At 40.5% G+C, this 12,585-nt stretch overlaps 1 protein-coding gene across 1 annotated transcript in view; it reads right to left on the bottom strand.

Annotated features, from left to right (window-relative positions):
- The window catches only part of KAT6B (lysine acetyltransferase 6B), a 103,642-nt gene that overhangs the window by 36,428 nt on the left and 54,629 nt on the right, over positions 1–12,585 (bottom strand). The window contains exons 9-12 of the mRNA XM_058188468.1: positions 11,686–11,807; positions 10,171–10,286; positions 9,053–9,194; positions 4,229–4,390 (exon numbers count right to left, since the gene is read on the bottom strand). Of these exons, the coding sequence (XP_058044451.1) occupies positions 4,229–4,390; positions 9,053–9,194; positions 10,171–10,286; positions 11,686–11,807 (542 nt within the window). The remainder of the gene's footprint in view (positions 1–4,228; positions 4,391–9,052; positions 9,195–10,170; positions 10,287–11,685; positions 11,808–12,585) is intronic.

Consider the following 12,585-nt stretch of genomic DNA (forward strand, 5'->3'; position numbering starts at 1 on the left):
GGGGCTTTTGGTGCTGGGCTTTCGGAGTGTCTGGTGCATCATCTCAGAGATGAACCACTCAGTGGAAGACGGGAAAAGAACACCTGACTCCTAATTAAAACCTCCTCTGTTGAAACGAAATGCATGTTTTGGAATTGCAGCTGCTGGTCACCTCATGGAGGTCAGCCAGGAGGACATTATAGCAATGGGTAGGCTAAATTCCCAATCCCATATTTTGAGGCAGGAGTTCATTTTTTGGTTAGTGCAGGGGTCTCCAAAAATGGCAACTTCAAGATTTCAACTCCCAGCATGCCTGGCTGAGGAATTCTGTGGGTTGAAATCCACAAGTCGTGAAGTTGCTAAGGTTGGAGTTTCTTGGCCCAGCCCTTCTGCTATCTTGCTTATCGGTATCTTCCCCCCCAATTCTGGACAGCAATAGCAATAGCCCTTAGACTTATATACTACTTCACAATGCCTTTTACAGCCCTCTCTAAGCGGTTTACAGAGTCAGCCTCTTGCCCCCAACAATCTGGGTCCTCATTTTACCCACCTTGGAAGGATGGAAGGCTGAGTCAACTTTGAGCCGGGTGAGATTCGAACTGCCAAATTGCAGGCAGCTATACTGCCTTCTAACCACTGCGCCACCATGGCTCTTAATCTTAGTGGATCAACTGGATACACTCCTAAACCAGGCACTGGGCTGCAGTTTTCTAATACTTCTTTTTCTAGCAAATCTTGAGGCCCAGAGGCATTTATGTAAATAAAAATGGTTAGAGAAGTATGCCAGCTTCTAGTTTTCAATTGAAATACTATTTTAAAAAAGAAGAAGAAGAAGAATGCCAGGCAATGCTTTGAATACCAAGAACAACATCTGAAGGCACACTGCTGCCACAGGCACTTTTACCTACCCGTAGTGCCATTTTTCCCCCCATTCCAATGTAATTTTTTTCAGTGCATATTGGAACACAGTCACAGCTTCCTCCTGCGATGGACATCATGAGAAATTGGGGCAGGGGTTTTTTCGCACATAACTCAGGAAAAAGGAGCCCGTAATTTATAAACCCAATCTTTAATTTGCGCCTTTATCATTTATTATCAATTAATTATTAATTTACACCATTGTTATTATTAGGAGTAGTATTTCCATTTGCCTTTATTAGCAAATACAGTATGACAGGACTCAAGTATTTTCATTGAAAGAGGAAAAACTGATGTGCACATATTGAAACGCAATCAAAGTGATCGTGTGTCAGCTATACCACGCTTCATCGGGAAAGCAAATATAAAAACATTGGGAGAGAATGCCATCACTGCCAGGTTACATTTCCATTTCAAATGAAGAGTTTTAAGAAACGGATCAAGTTAAGACCAGATACAAAGCTAAATTGAGTCGAGTTCCACAAAGCCAAAAAATTGGCACCTGCGGCCAGGGTCTTAATAGGTGCATCCTACAAATGAGGAACAATTACGTACAATGTCATCGTCTGTGCTTACTTACAACTTACCCTTCATATAAGCCACATTTTTCCCTCTCCTTTTAGGGGCAAATCCAGATGGAAGGTTGAAGTGCCTGGGATGAGCAGAGAAGCCTAAGATGCCCTGAATCCTATGGAGCTGTTGCTTAAATCAGTAGCCAGCAAGATGGGTTAAACTGCCGTGACTCATCCAGTGCAGAAGAGTTGAGACTCGTACTGCAGCTTTTGACGGGGCTACAATACGTAGCCCGACCACCTCTTAGCACCACCGTGAAGGTGTCCACAATGACTCTGAATTAAGAGTTGGAAGGGATCTTGGAGGTCTTCAAGACAAGCGCCCTTCTTTTGAAAGTATTAAGAGGCACCAAGCTGCAGTGCATTTTAAGTTGTAGGGATCACACTGATTTTCACAGCAAGAATGGCTGGTTTTATTACAGGTAATCCTTGACTTAGGACCAAAACTGAGACTGTTGAGCAAGGCAGTTGGTTAAGTGAGGTGCACCCCATTGTATGATCCGTTTTGCCATGGTTATTAAGTGAATCATAGCAATTGTTAAATGAACGGGAGTGGCGATTGGATAAATCCTGCTCTCCCCCCCCCCCGACTTTGCTTGCCAGAAGACAACTGAGGAAGGTCTCACATGACCCTGGGGCACTGCGACCTTTACATGCCAGCTACTAGGTGCCCAATTTTTAATCGCATGACCATGGAGACTGTGTGACAGTTGTAAAGTGCGAGGACCAGTTGCAACAGGGGCGGGTTCCAAATCTTGTCGCTACCAGCTTGTGCATGCGCAGAAGCGTCCGGGTGGGTGGTGGAGCCTCCTGCCGCTGCCACTACCGGTTCGCCCGATCCGGTGCAAACGGTAGCAACCCACCACTGAGTTGCAAGTCCCTTTTTTCAGTGCTGCTGTAACTTTTGAGTGGTCACTAAATGAATAGTCGTAAGTCAAGGACTACCTGTATTTATGTTTCTGCACCTTTGTACACCAACAGCTGGTCCTCTCTTGAAGTCCCCTTTTTGTATCAGGGACTTGATAGAAAATATCACATAAAAATTTTACGTTCAACCACCTTGGTCCATGTGTCTTTTCTGCTATTGAGAAGACACCATTTTGGGCAAAGTATGATGCCCTCCTCATTTTTGTAACATTCGGCCTGTTTTATTCTCACCAAGCATCTCCTGCTAAGCAACTGCTGATATCTTTCAGCCTAACCGCTGGCAGGAATCTCATATTGTGACGACTTATTCCTTATTTTTAGCACTTCTCGATTCAGAAATCCTTGAAACTGACATAATTCAGTCTTTTGCTATTCTGCCACGTAAACATGTATCTCCTTTGTACTATTCTATGAAACACCCTGGAATGTTTTCAGGTAGAGCAAGGGAGCGCAAACACTTAATGAAATTTAAAAAGAAAAAGAAAAGAAATAATCTTTGAGAGGGGCCGTATGAGAAGAGGCCCAAGAAGTCAAGAAGCGCCAGTGCTTGTGCGATCGAAGTCCCATCCTTTTCTACGCACTTCAATCACACGGTCGTGGCTGACATCTTGACTTTTTGGGCCCTCCCCCCGTGGTCACTCCTGGCCAGTCAGCAAACAGATGAAGAAGAGTGCTAGAAGATAACTCCCTCCCTCTGTTTAACCCATCCTGCTAACTACAAATCTAAGCAACAAACAGCTATGGGTCAACTCACAGCAGGACTCCTTTAGCAATAGAGTAAGGCTCAGACACTTCGTAAGGCAATGCCGGACCAGGGATAATCTGGGGCAACTTTGCTGGTCCCACACACTGCATCTTCTTCATCTGAGCCTGAAAGAAAGAAGAACATGGGTGGGAGGCTGGAAAAGGGAGGCGTAAATAGGCAGACGGTGGCAAAAATATCATTTCTGATCATGGTGTCAGACCTGGAAGCCATCTTTCAACCTTTGAGCCTTCAGGCCTGCCACAAAAGCTACTGTGGAAATTGGGAGGGGGGATTGTATAGAGTGAAGAAGACACGTAGTCAAAATATAAATTCTTTCTAGAAAGTCAAGGCCATTGTGCCCTGCAGCTGTGTTGAAAAGAATGAGGAGGTATCTTCTGTTCTGGGTACTACCTGATTGGGTGTATAGTGGGCATGTGGGTGAGGGGCAAGGTCTTGAACTTTCTTTTGGGTGTAGAAAACTCAGAAACTCTCAGATTCAGGTTTTCCCAGATGTGCCAATATGACATCTCTAATAAAAGTTAACTTTAAGGAACTTCAAGCCTCGGAGTTTGATTTCGTTGGGGATGTTACTTGGAACTCTGACACATGGATCCATAGCAGTTCTTGGGTTTTGAGGAGCTAGACTTCACAAAACATAGCCTTAAATCTGGTCTGAGATTCTAGGATTGCGAAATTCAGTTACTTAATTTTTTAAAAAATAATTTTATCCCGTTTCTTCCAGGTAATGAATGAGGGAAGTACAGACTGAATACACTATATGCAAGTGACAAACTATATGAACTATGCAACTCAAGTAAGGCAGACTTAAATGGCTGAAGGCAGCACCTCCTCTGAACAACTATTATTATACTGTCAGGTTCTGCTTCAAACATGGGCGATTTAAAGGATCTGCGCCCTGTATTTTTGACCTAAATCCAATGTCTTCAGAACACTTTTAAAAAAGATAATGGCATCATTCTTTTCAAACAGAAAAAAAAAGTGTTCCTTCCCATTTGAAATGCTGTTTCCCAACCAACATTCTGCATAAAAGCAAGACACTCTGGTAATGGTAAGATCAAACTTTTACCTTCGAGAAGTATCCAACTAAGTGGCACCCTTTCTCATCATTCTTGGTGAGAACATAGAAAAGGAATGGCTCAACATCATAGTATAAGGTTTTGTGGTCAAGAAAGAGCTTTGCTAACAAGCAAAGGTTTTGACAATAAATCTTGCTGATATTCCCATCAACCTACGGAGGAGAGAATTTTCACATCAGTATCTTAGCATAGCAGCAACTCAACGCAACTCTACAAGAACTATCTGTGCCATTCCTCAGATGAAATGTACATAAGATAATCCAAATTTTGCTATTTTTGTTCATTTTCTCTAATTAGACATCAACTCCAAGGGCACATTATTTAAGCTAGGTTAAGCTTTAATAAGTTTAACAGCCTTGAGGGGTTGTGCAAAAAAAGTAGAAAATAACATTACTCTCACTTTCTCTACCATCACATCTGCAAATTAGGAATCTAATTTGGCACGTTTGAGAGTGGCTTTCAGATAGAATTCAAAATGATAAGATTACACAAAGAAATGTTTCCACGTTCAGTACAATGGCAGCTCCAAACTCGTTCAGCACAGATTGAATTTGTTTTGGGGTTTGGTTATTTTATTTATTTATTTGGGGGGCCTTCAAGTCCCTTTTGATTCTGGACATGTCCCTGCAGTTTCCTTGGCAAGTTTTTGGAAGTGATTTGTCATTGCCTGATTCCTAGGGCTGAGAGAGAGTGACTGGCCCAGGGTGAACTTGCTGGGAACTCATGGTCTTCCAGTTTCTAGCCTGATGCCTTAATTATTATATTAAATTGGGTCTCTGATTGAAATTTACTTGATCCTAAATACATTCTTACATCTGTTAAGAATTAGGAAATTCTTCTGTCATTTTTGTATGAATTTTTGCCCTCTTATATATTAATAGCTTACATTTTGGCCACGGACCAGTAAGCCATAAAGATTTACATATATTCCAGGTAAGAATACAAAAAAGCGTTTCTATAAAATATAACAAAGTATTATTAGTATGACAATAGGGGGAAAATGCATTAATAGAAACAGAAGCTAAAATAGATGTGGGTATTATGAACAAACAATTACTCGGTAACTAAAAATTGTTTTAAGATACTGCTTTTTTAATCTACTACTACAATTTTAAAACCGAAGTGTTAGAATACTGTTATAAATATACTGTCAGGTACCTTCACAATATTTTCCCCATCGCAATTAATTCTTCTTTTTTCTTACCAATCAAAACAAATATTAAATGTGATATAGTTAACTCTCTAGACAACTGTATTCTGCCTTTCTGGCCTAAAAAGACACAAAGCTGCTATCAATTACACTCAATACAAAGTCACAACTCCAAATATTTATTTATTTATTCATACATATATTTTATACATAACTTATTTATACATAAATTAATGCGGGAAATACCAAACTGTAGTATCTAAAACCTTGCAGGCTCGAAATGAGCCGCCAATATTTCTAAGGAATCACAAAGCTCTTCTGATTCATTTCATTTGCCCCTTACCCTAACATCTAAAGCCCTTTATAAATCATCAGCTCAAAACTCTGAATATACAAAATACTTCGCAGTATTCTGAGGTGGAGACGAGTTACTATGAACTGGTCATTCTTCAAATATAATCAGCTGGTGTAAGAATTTAAATGCCACTTTCTAAGGACAGCCACCAGATGCAGACCTATGCTGTGAAGTCTTTAGGACACTGGTGACAAACCTTTTACTCACTGAGTGCTGAACAGGTACGGGCTTCGTGCACTTGCTATCAATGCTAATGTGCGGCTCCTCCCCCATGTGCTGTGCACCATCTGCACATGGCTTTTGCGCGTGGACCCGTGTGCATACTACCACACCATCTGTGCATGTGCGCTGCTTTTGCGCGGCTCCCTGTATGCTGCGCACGCAATTGCACCATCTGCACATGCATGCAGGTTTCGCATGGCTCCCATGGGCTGCGCATGCAATTGCACCATCTGCACATGCGCACGGTTTTTGCACACACAATGCATGTGCGCAAACGCTGTCTACGCATGTGCGCACTGCATGCAAGTACTCTCACACACATGCCCAAATGCACATGCGGGCGCAGGAGAGCTCTGAAGACCAAGTGGATCCCCTGAATTGCACGCATGCACAGCGGAGGACCAAACACCAGCTGGGGCACACGTGCATGCGCAGCTGAGTTGGGTGACAGCTCACGTGCCCTGAAAGATGGCCATAGATTCGCCATCATGGCTTCAGGAAGTCTCTAGCAAAGCCTTCGTTCCCATAACTAGTTCAGATAAATCCCTACACAGAGAACTATAGGCAGTCCTTGACTTACGACTACAATTGGGTCAAAAATTTCTGTTGCTAAGTGAGTTTTGCCCCCATTTTACGACTTTTCTTGCCACAGTTGTTAAGTGAACCACTGCAGTTGATCAGTTAGTACCACGGTTGATCAGCGAATCTGGTTTCCCCCTTGACTTTCCTTGTCCAAAGGTCACAAAAGGGGATCCCAGGACCTTGGGACATAGCAATGGTCATAAATATGAACCAGTTGCCAGGCGTCTGAATTTTGATCACATGATCTTGCAGGGGTACAGCAAAGATCATAAATCTGAAAAATGGCCGCAAGTCACTTTTTTTCACTGCCGTTGTAACTTTGAACGGTCACTAAATGAAGTCAAGGACTGCCTGTACTTAATTCTTGCTTTATGTATTTGGTAGTTCGTCCCCAGAAAGTCCGAGCCAGGCTTGGACAGGGACAATGGCATGGTACCTCCAAATCTCCAGATTTCCACTCCCTTGGGGCCCTCATCCAATACAAAACAGAAATGACATAGGATTGAACAACCACTGCCCATTCTTTCTTCCTACTTCCTAAAATTTCACCCCCAAAACACTGTAAGGCCAACACAATAAATGGGGATCCAGGATATGTAAGATTATATCACTGTTTTTCTCACTGTGCAACGTAAGTTAAATTATAATCATTCACAGAACATTTTTCTTCTAATGCAGAGACATGGGGTAAACTTCCTATTATAAAACACAAGAGTTTTTGCAAAGGGCTAAATCCATATTAATTATACATTTCAAATGGCCAGGTTTCAAGCTTAATTACCTCATGAAATAAAGCTTTATCTCCACTTTTTTTGAGATTTAATTTTCCATTTCCATTAGTTAAACTGTCAAAGCAACATACATGACTTTCAGATCTGAGTCATTATCTAAGAAATTCCAAAAAATACGCTTTGAATACTGTTTAGCAAACACACCAGGATGTAAACAAGCTGAACCTGTGTTTAAATTTAAATTTACTGAGATAAATTTTATATGAACCTTCTCCTTCAGGATTTAAAACTATTCATTATATGTGCAACAGATCAATTTTGTGTTGTTGCGATGAAATCAAGATATAATTGTTATATCTTGTTATATTAATGGCATACCTATTTTTGTTTTAAATATTACTTTTGGTCTGATACATCTTAACTAATCAACTGTAGGACATACAGTTTTTTATTTCTATTTTACACCTACTGTTTTAGCTTTTTCACCCAAGTCACAGTCACAGAAGAGTTAATGTAATATTTTGTGATTTATTCTTCGTTGCTAATATATTATTGTATTTATTTGCTTCACTTTTTGTTCTTTTCAATTTTTGCTAGTCACTGATTAAATAAGGGTTATAGATTGATTGTATAAGGGCTTTAAAATCTACTTGAAATAAATTAAGGTTGCCCGTTCCACTGGGAGGTAGGAGGGCAAACACCAGCTCATTTCCCATCCACCCCTTGTCTTATTTCATTGAAAAATGACCCCATCAATTGTACAAAGGATTCCAATGATATGTGTAGGCTGATGTCAGTCTAAACAACGACCTTTACGTTCATTATCAATCCATTTCTCAACAAGGGATAAGTTATTTATGAATAAACAATGAACTCTTCACCATTCATATTAATGAACCAATCTGTAAGCCAAGAAAGGAAGCAGCAAACCATAACAGCAGCAAAAGTCTTTCTGCTGGAAACAGTCAATGTGAACGATCAGAAGATTTGGAAATATAACGTAACATAATAACAGAGTTGAAAGGGACCTTGGAGGTCTTCTAGTCCAACCCCCTGCCCAGGCAGGAAACTCTACACCATTTCAGACAAATGGCTATCCAACATTTTCTTAAAAATTTCCAGTGTTGGAGCATTCACAACTTCTGCAGGCAAGTTCTTCCGCTTATTAATTGTTCTAACTGTCAGGAAATTTCTCCTTAGTTCTAAGTTGCTTCTCTCCTTGATTAGTTTCCACCCATTGCTTCTTGTTCTACCCTCAGGTGCTTTGGAGAATAGCTTGACTCCCTCTTCTTTGTGGCAACCCCTGAGATATTGGAACACTGCTATCATGTCTCCCCTAGTCCTTCTTTTTATTAAACTAGACATACCCAGTTCCTGCAACCGTTCTTCTTATGTTTTAGCCTCCAGTCCTCTAATCATCTTTCTTGCTCTTCTCTGCACTCTTTCTAGAGTCTCAACATCTTTTTTACATCGTGGCGACCAAAACTGGATGCAATATTCCAAGTGTGGCCTTACCAAGGCATTATAAAGTGGCACTAACACTTCACGTGATCTTGATTCTATCCCTCTGTTTATGCAGCCCAGAAATTATGCAGCCCTGTTTATGCAGCCCTGTTTATGCAGCCCATATTAAGAATTATATGTCGCTGTACAATAAACCTATTAGGATACACTCTTAATAATCCAAGGAAAACACAGCTCAAAAATATTGCATAGGTATCTATAATCTTCAGCCACCCACGGTACTTACTGAGGACTATGGAATATCACCTACCTCAAACACGGAGAGCTCCTTCCTCCTGTAGATCTCATTGGCTGGAGGATGAAACCAGCCACACTTCTTTCCATGCCTTAGCAAGATATTTTTACTTTTCATGTATTTAAGACAGAATTCACACAAGAAAAGCTTTGATAGTCTGTTGAAGTTTAAAATCAGAGTATCAGTATGAAATGCTTTAAACAAATTATAAGTCACCTTTATTTCTTCCAGATGAATGAAAGAGACAGGAGGAAAAGATTAAAACAGATATTTGCCATGCCGGGAATAAAAGGAGCTGCTTCCACTGATGATAACCCTAACCCCTTTCATAATATACAGCCCAAAGGAATGCTACAACTGCACAACTCCCTATAAATATTGTATTAGTTCAGTTGGAGCCAGTGGTGAAATCCTCCCCAGTCCGCCACCGGTTTGCTGCCTGTGCATGCGTGCTGTGTGTCAAATACGCACTGTGCACACACACATGAACAGTATGTGCCAAATGCACACTGCGTATGCATGCACAGTGCACGCCAAACACACGCTGCATGCAGAAAAAGAAGGTTTGAGAAGGTAAGTAGAATAGTGAGGGGGGGAACAGCTGTGCTGTGTGATTTAGATTATCTAGGAGAAGGATTTCCTGCTTTCTAGTGAATATAAATCACGCGGCACAGTTGATTGTCGGAAATACCGGTTCCAACGAACCGGTAGCTTTTATTTTACTACTGGTTCGCCTGAACTGGTACGACCTAGTAGCATTCCACCCCTGGTTGGAGCCCATCGTCCTTACAGAACAAGTATTGGTTCATATTTTGTCAACTGATAGTAGCAGAATCATAATCTGATACCTATTGTTGGATTTTTTGGGTGGGGTGGCAGAATCAAACTCATTTTAAAAATTATTTCAATGACAATGAATGAACTAGAAACAAACGTATATGGTTTCGGGAGCAGTTTTATATGACAGAATTCAACTGTCACTTAGTCTTTGAATCTGAGGCGTCTTGTAAATAGTAGCAGCTATAATTGGTGCAATGGGACGATATTGAACGCAACACGGTATGTATCACAATTTCTTTCCGTTCTCCGTAAATGCATATATGGCATACCTATATATAGGGACGTTCTCTTACCTTGCATATTCATGTGGATAAGGTGAGGAGTACCAAGTCTGTATCTCATATTTTCCAAATTCTATCACAGAAGGGTAACGTCCATTTACTTCTCCACCGTTTTTACAACCTATCTTCTATTAATGACAGTTTTTAAGAAAATGTATCAGTGTACAATGGCTATTCCTTTTCTCCCACTATATTTCAATTTCAGACACTTTTTTTCCCGATGATAGTTCACTACTATCATCGGGAAAAGTTAGGAGATACCTTGCTGCAGGTTGTAACTTAAAAATGGCAGCGGTCACTCCAACAGAAACATGAAATCTCCTTGGTATCCAAGGACTGAGAGCAAATGTTTAGCCCAGCCAAATAGCTTAGGTACACCTATGTAGCAAGGCTACTTAGCTCTAATACAAGTGATCCTCAACCTGCGACCACAACTGAGTCCAAAATTTACATTGCCAAGCAAGACAGTTGTTAAGTGAGCTGTGTCCCATTTATGACCTTTTTTCGCCACGATTGTTAAACAGGTCACTGCCATTGTGTGCAGTGAATCATGAGGGTGCTAAGCGAATTTGGCTTTCCCCGTTGACTTTCCCTGTTGGAAGCCAGCTGGGAAGATTGTAAATGGTGATCACACGACCCTGGGACAGTCATGAGTTAGGACACATGTCAAAAATATGAGCCAGTTGCCAAGCGCCTGAATTTTGATCATGTGACCACCATGGGGAAGCTGCAGCGGTCACAAGTGTGACAGTCATAAGTCACTTTTTCCAGAGCCACTATATGTAAATTTGAACGGTCACTAAACGAATGGTTGTAAGTCAAGGACTACCTGCAAATAATTCTTCTCTTTTAAAAGTATCTAGGTTTGTTCTAATTTTTGTACTCAAGCTCAGATTCGGAAAAAGAAAACTGAACGGAAAATAAGAAAATGCCTAGGATAGGAGATCTTGATTAGAAACAATCAGGCTAATTTTAAGATGAGTGAACAAAAGTTGTTTTAGACAAAGCAATTACTAGAAACGAACAAAAAAAAAAACACACTTAAAAATTGGGCGTATAACATATCAGCCCAGAGAAGAGAATATTTCTTAGCTGGGGAAAAACTCATTGTCAACAAAATTCTCGTCAATGTTATATTGCATAGTTATATGTTTCAAGTTTACATTTCTGAAATCAGAATGCAGAAAAACATTAAAGAATAAAATTAAACCACTTCTAAGACATTTTTAAAATTATGTTTTTAAAAACCAGGTTGTTTTAATTGGAAGAAATACACATCCAATGTTAAATTTCAAGGAGAATCAAACAATTAAATTAAATTAAATACAATTAAAATTACTACTACTGCTTACTAGAACAGGGGTCTCCAACCTTGGTCCCTTTAAGACTTGTGGACTTCAACTCCCAGAGTCCCTCAGCCAGCAGAGCTGAGGGACTCTGGAAGTTGAAGTCCACAAGTCTTAAAGGGACCAAGGTTGGAGACCCCTGTACTAGAAGATTATGCCTGACACCTGCCCTCCTGCTTACCTCCATTGCCAGTTCCTGAGCCTGTTTAAACATGTTCAAATCTTCTTCTGTAACAAAGTTCTTGCTTCCCACCACAAACAGGTCTGAATTTTCTTGTTTGATGCTTATTTTGATTTCTGTACCTGTTGTTTAAAATCAGCAGAGAATTTCTTCACCAACATGAGGGCAAAAAGTGCCTTAAACTAACAAAATGGAACTCCTGTTTCTCTTCCTGGACAGTTCCTGCTTTCAAACCCTTGAATTTTCCATTGAGATAATACAGCTATCAATTTTAAGAACCTTGACAATTAAAAAAAAACTCTGGGCAAATATTTAAAAGATGTTGCCAAGGTCTTTTGTTACATCTGTTACAATGCTTATTAGACTTTTCATGCTTCTTACCCCCTGTGAAATTCTAAATACAAAAATGCATCACGTAGTTGCATTAACCTAATCTTAAAAAGAATATCAAAAGTAGATTAGAAATAGAGGAATACAGGGTTTCCCCCCCCACCCCTCACGTTTTAAAAAAAACCCAAACAAACAGAAGGAATAAATTTCACAATCGTACATTCAGGCTTGTGTAGCAGGGTGGCGTTTTTCATGGGGGAAAAAAAAGCAATGGAGGAGAGGAAGATGAAATGCCGAAATGGAGATCCTAACCATAGGCCAAAACAGGACCGTAAGCACAGAAAGGGCATCAGACGCGATGAAGCGGCTACTGAAATGCAACCAGAAAAAGCGCCAGCAAGACCATGAGGAAACGAGAACGTGAAAGCCACAGCAGACGCAAGACGGACAAACGAGATGAGATACACATTAGTTGGGAAAGCGCTTTGGCGGGGTTAGTCAGCGTTAGTTACAAGGTCAATGCTCACTGCTTCGATATAAGAGTGAAGTAAGAACAAACCTAGGTGAGAA

Source organism: Ahaetulla prasina, chromosome 6 (assembly GCF_028640845.1).
Source record: "Ahaetulla prasina isolate Xishuangbanna chromosome 6, ASM2864084v1, whole genome shotgun sequence".
Lineage (NCBI taxonomy): Eukaryota > Metazoa > Chordata > Lepidosauria > Squamata > Colubridae > Ahaetulla > Ahaetulla prasina.